At 38.0% G+C, this 6,348-nt stretch overlaps 1 protein-coding gene across 1 annotated transcript; it reads right to left on the reverse strand.

Moving 5' to 3' along the window:
* LOC109207288 lies at window positions 1-4,942 on the reverse strand. The gene is made up of 7 exons (XM_019370175.1): window positions 4,630-4,942; window positions 4,410-4,532; window positions 3,458-3,675; window positions 2,596-2,739; window positions 1,644-1,861; window positions 1,000-1,258; window positions 1-542 (listed from the first exon to the last, which is right to left on the reverse strand). Exons 1-7 carry the CDS (start codon window positions 4,712-4,714, stop codon window positions 408-410), a joined length of 1,182 nt encoding a protein of 393 aa, XP_019225720.1. The 5' UTR covers window positions 4,715-4,942; the 3' UTR covers window positions 1-407.
* Between the last annotated feature and the right edge of the window lie 1,406 nt (window positions 4,943-6,348).

Raw genomic sequence — 6,348 nt, forward strand, 5'->3', positions numbered from 1 at the left:
TGAAAAACTTGTATGGAGTAGTGGTATCTTTTCCATAACATAAAGGAGCATTCAGTGGTGAAGTTCCTATAGAAATATCAATACTGATCCTGTTGAAATTTCTAGAGAAGAAAGAAAGAATGGAACTATTGACATTCAAGAACTTACATATAGTTACACACAAAAAAAGAATAATTATGGCTAGAAACAATCAGTCATCTGAATTTCTGAAGTCACAAACTGAGCAGCAATATTGACCCATTGACTTAGGCTCAGTTTCCATTTGGCATGATTGGTGAATGTTGACTGTTCATAACTACCAACGACCTCAAACAGCCAAACAGCTCGGTCATTCTTCTGAATGCATGTGTGGACATTCTTACTCAAGAATAGATCCCTCGGACTGGTATAACCAAAGGTAATCTAAACTAGAAATCATACTTCGTCCTGCCACTTCTTAGGATTAGACATAACATATCAGGAATATCTAAAAATGACGATGACTTTAAGAAGCTCCAAGACTCCAGCATAAGTCTCTTTCTTGATCCCTTAAAATGCACTACCTGTGCCCAAAAATGAATTGAAAGTTCAGAACGAAACGAGGCATCCTTCCATAATCTCATTTAATGAAGTATGCTGTTCATCACGTGACTGGAAGGTTACCAACTCTTGATTCTTTTCAGATTTTCAATAGCTGTAAACAGCATCTTTTCCCTTAAAGAGGTCCAGGTGGAAGTGATTAAGGAGTCTGACTATACTTTAGCAACAATAAAACTGCAAGAGATCTACTACATATATCAAGTAATGGAGAATCAGACTTCTGAAATTCTAGCATGGAGAATGCACTTGGACATTTTGTTTCAGTTATATGTATGTTTAGTTGACTACCATCTACGAATTTAGATGTCAATAAATTACAACCCCTTAAATAGAAATTCAAGAGTCATTTCAGAAACTCTCACTATAAACTTACCAATTTATATTCCTTAAACCCAAAACATGATTAAACCAAAACTGTACCTTAACATCCAAGGGTATCCCATGAAATTGACCCGCGCCCTCTGGTGGTGTCCAGTTGTAAATGGAACACGGCAAGAATAGCACTGAAGCGCCACTAATTTGGTCCATAAATGCTTGTTTTCTGGTAAACCTTCGAACATCAAAGGAAGAGTGAGATTTTACAACCCAGGCAAGAGCTAATTGATCCCCGAGCATTCTGGAAGCTTTCATGAACTTTGTCGTGTAGACTTTTAGTACTTCTTCCAAGAAGAACTTTGCTCTGTACAGTTAAGGAGTTATAATGGCTTTAGGAAGAGGTGTAAACAAAAGCAATTCCAAGTTCTGCCGTTAAATTAATAAAAGAAACTAAGTACGTCCTGACTAAGAAAACAGACAATACTAAAATCCCAGGTTTTCAAAATTTCAAACATATGAACCAAGAAACATCTGTTAATCTACCGGATTCCTACTAGACAGTCCTTCTAAATAAATATCAGAACTACAGAATATAACACCTACAAGCTTAGAATTCACAAAGGAGCGCCCTTCGCTGCTATGCATGATCTAAAATTATCAAGCACACAAACCAAGCACCATTATATGATACCGAGGGCTCCTATTAGCACCCTCCCCATAAATTCAGGGAGAATAGACTAAAAAACAACCTTAGAATTCCCTCAGGAGTGCCCCTCACTGCTATAAAGCCTGAATTCAGAGGTTGCTCTTTGTTGTTACGGAATGTTAGAGCCACATGAAAATCAGGGTGATCATTAAATATCTGCCCCAAGTCATCAACCACTGCTATATCCGAGTCGGTAAAGATGTAATGATTCACTCCCCCCTTCCATTTTGAATGCTCCATAGCTCGTGTTTCGAGAAAGACCTGGATTGGGAAACTATAAGCAAAAAAGAATACCATGCATGATACAAAAGTCTAATCATCTAAAATTTCCTAAGGGAATTAGACTCGACAAATTGACAGAAATAGAGAAGTGATAGTATATTTTGCAATACATTTACCAAGTAAGATAATATCTGGACATCAACACTTAAATGCAAAAGATAATATTTTTAACTATGTTCATTTACTATATCTTTACATGTCATTGTCATAGACAATCACTCGACACTTTCTGGAAATACTCAGACACTAAACTGTAGTGACCAAAACTGGAAACAAACACAAAAAGTGTTATGGCACGACAAGAAAGCATCAAATTTACAATTCTGCATTAGCTCTGCAATGAAAGCTCCACTAATAGTTAATACTAGCCGACCGACCACCCACCGCCCCCTCCCCCTCACAAAAGAAATACAAACAAATATTCATGGATGTTTCAACAGTACAAGGACATGATGATTTTCTCAGATAACAACAAATGTTCATGGATGATTCAACTGTACGAGGACAGAAAAGGCCCACGTGCATTGGAAAATGCAAATATACATGTTGCCAATTAGCTTTTCTCAGTGTGGAAAGGTGATTTTCCCAAGTTACAAGAAATAATCTGAAGCACGCCTAGCATGATGAAAAAATAGTAGGAATTGGGAAAGTTATGAAGCCAAAATCAACATAAAAAGAAAAATACCCTTCATAATAATGAACTGTGCTCTTACAATGTAAGACCTGATTCTTTGTAGCATCAACATTTCTCGTGAATAATCACCTTGAATGGGTAGAATGGTCAGTCTATCTCTCTCCACTGGAAGTTTAGATGATGGATTAGTAAGGATGATGATGTTGCTCCGAGGCATGGTCTCCTGCACGAATCAAATCCAAGTCAAAAAAATTGCAACTGAAATCAACTTCAAGATAATACCTTTAGTAACAGTTTGTAAATTTTTGCTGGCAATGAGATTTTATCACAGGTACTCTAATTTAGGAGTATGACAGGCACTCCGGAAGTAAAATAAGAAAGTGAAATGGCAATATTTCCAGAAGGAATATCAAGCTTATCATGAGAAGATCAAAATATCAAATTTAAAAATTAAAAAAAAAAAAAAAAATTCAAACTGTCACATATGTTTGTTTGCCTCCACCAAATAAGTGATAAAAGCTCACTCCAATGAGTTTGAACTAAAGGCTATTGAAGAATGCAGTTCTAATAACTTTTCATGTTTCTTAAAAACCTTCTCGTGTCCCATTAGTGTTTTTTAATGTTTTATCATGGAAGTTTTTACCCTACACCTAGCCAAACACCACTAAGAAGGATGTAAGAGGCCTTACAAGTAACCTTCGCCATTATTCTTCCCGATTATTTCAAATTGTGATCGGAAGAAAACAACAACCTTTTTTGTGGATAAAGTAGGAAGGAAACAATAACATTTCTAGGAGAAGTTTTCTAAAAATTATTTCTGCTGATTTTTTGTCCGATTATCCATTACATATCAGCAATGTGGAGCTTATGACATCAAAGTGTACTTGAGAATCTCAACAAGTACACAATATTGATCTATGTTGTCTTGCACATGGATTTACCTGAATGAAATTAATGAAGACATTCAAGATGGCGATCGACCTCTCCACCTTGTTGTAGGAAGCGTTCCCAACTGTAACCAAATCTAATGATTTACCACTAGCCTGCTGATCAACAGCAGTATTATACGTAGCAAAGACAGTGACGATGGAAATATTGCCTCCAGCCTTCAAATTTTTATAAGATGCTCCAAAATGTGTCTTGCTGAGAGCTTTGTTGCCTATCATTTAGATTAACAAAGCTTATGCATGAATATATACATAAATTAGATGGTAGACAAACTAGGAAGAAGCTAGATTTTGTGCGCAGTTATGCACCAAAAATCCAGAGATGTACTTCAAGAAAGCCAATAGAAAAACACTGCAATTCGAGGGAGGCTGTTGTGAGCTAGAAATGATTAAAAAAAATATGCACGTATAGCAAATAAAACCACTAACTAGAGCTTCTTGCTAATTGTTTATTTTTTAATGACGGTTGTGTCTGGCTAGCTTACATACAGCTCGACTATTCCACCGGGCCTTCCACCAGCACAAGTACCTACCGAGTAACTCTGCCCACCAAAACTTAGGCAGATGGGAAGAAATCACCTCAGTGTTTTTGCCTCCAATTTAAACTTGAAACCTCATGGTTCTCCTCCCACTTCATTAACCACTAGCCGACACCCTCGAGTACACTTCTCCTAAATTATTTTAGCAACTTAACTGGCTCAAAAGGAAACCAGAGGTGCACAAGCACAAAGTTCTACCAAATTCTAAATATCCTAGGAGCACGAGTGGATCTAGCTTGTAACCTATGGTTCACCGTTCACGTGAACCCAGTAGTTTTATTATTGTTCAATAACTTGAGTCACTACAGTAACCCATAAACTTCAAATTCTGGATCCGCCTCTCCTGGGAGGAAACTACAAAGATAGTTAATTGGAATAACAAACATTAAATCAAAAAAGATGTAAACCTTGGCATTGCAGTCGATCAGGCAACCCTTGGCCAGCAGCAGGTCCTAAAACCAGATGATCAGATTTCTTGTATTGTTTCCTTTGTGGAGCTTCTGCAGCTGAGTGCTGCCGTAGTTCTAAAACTGGAAAGAAAAAAAAAAAAGACAATTTTACCATTCGTTTTTTTTTTAAGAACTAGATTAAGTATCGAAAAAGGGAATTAACTAACTCAGTATTAACCTGAGAGCATGTGAGCTAAGACAAAAAACAACGGCAAACATAATAGGAACGGGCGCCACCCACTGCACACTCTCTTTCCTAGCATTTCGCGAGGAGTTCGCCGGCAAATGGATTACGGTGTAATTAGCAACTCGATTTCGCAGGAGCAAGAGAATAGTTATGTCTGATTTGAAATTGGGGAGTAATCAATCGGATCCGGGTTCTCTCCAAATTTGGAATCCCGTAGAACCGATTGAGCTTTGGCAATGTTTCTTTATTTTTTTCTTTCTTATTTTGCCAAAAATATTTCAGTTTGTTTAGTTTATTTAATTTTAGTTGTTTCTAGTAATTCTCCATAGATGTTCTTATATGACTCTCGAGGACGGTAAAAACAAGAGCAATAGTTGTCATATATTGCTGGAAAACTAATTCAAAATTATAGAAGGAAACCTTAATTGTTTAGTATTTGATATTTACTAGTTTATTCAATTCGTGTCCAAATAATATTTTGTATACGGTTAAAATCCGGCTTGCCCGATTTTGCCATTAAACGGAGACCTGGGAATAACGTCGAGGGTTAGCCCCGTAATGGATCAGGCCAAAGCACAAAGATAAGGTATCGAGTCCGAGAATTGAAGTGTCTGTCAAGATCGAGGCCATCAGCAATCAAGACCTAATATGATCGATTTCGAGCTAAGCGCAATAACGGAAAGGCGGAATATCCATAACCGGTCGAAGATCACGGCAGAAATCCCGGAACAGATCAAATCAAGGGCGATTGTTTAGGCTAATCATGGGATTTACTTCCGTAATTAGAATTGTTCCATAACTAGGACTCCTCTGCTATATAAAGAGGGCCCTAATCATTTTGTAACCAACTTACATTCATACAGATCAAGGCAATATTTTGTTTATCAACTTGTTGTTCTTTAATTGTTCTTACTTTACTAAGCTCGAGGGTTCATCAGCTCGAGGGCGCTGTCCAAGCATTGGTTTGTTTTACATTCTTGTCAATTTCCATCACTTATCTTTACGTTTATTAATTGGTATTAGGCAAGATCATGTGTCCTTAAAATCACACTATAAGTTTAATTGTTATCCAGTTTTTAGGGTAAACAGTTTAGCGTCCACCATGGGGCTAAGGATAATAGTGATTGCCTAGTATTAATCCTCATAGCACACACTGCTTTTACACTTGTTCTCGTAAGTGTCTTTGATTTCAGGAATCAACATGTCAAACTCTCAAGTAGTGCCCACTCACACAGACACCGACCTTGGTCTTCATGGCGAGAACGAGCACATAGTCGCCCCGGGAAACGGAGTACCTCCAATCAATCCCGATGGACCACGGGCCGTGGATCCAATCGATGTCAATTCTCATGTTGCAATTCATGGAAATTTAGGCACCGACCCTGAAAATAGCGCCCGCAGAGACGCTCGGGCAACCGATTAGAATGCACGGAGTGGTGAAGAAGGCAGGATTAGCCTTCAAATGATATTGAAATGTTACAAACTCAGCAAGCTGCGTTAGCGCCACTCCAAAATCAGAATCGGGCACCAAGCAGAATTGAACTCGATACGTCATAGGAAGTTGTTCATAGGGTCGATCCTGTACAGGAGAAATTGAACGATAATGTATCGGGAATCGACCCCGCCGTCATGAAGATGCTCGAGGAGCTCACTAAATGGATAGAATCGGGTGAAAAGAAAATCGAGGCTAATGACAAAAAGGTAGAAACG

The sequence above is a fragment of the Nicotiana attenuata genome, unplaced genomic scaffold (assembly GCF_001879085.1).
Source record: "Nicotiana attenuata strain UT unplaced genomic scaffold, NIATTr2, whole genome shotgun sequence".
NCBI lineage: Eukaryota > Viridiplantae > Streptophyta > Magnoliopsida > Solanales > Solanaceae > Nicotiana > Nicotiana attenuata.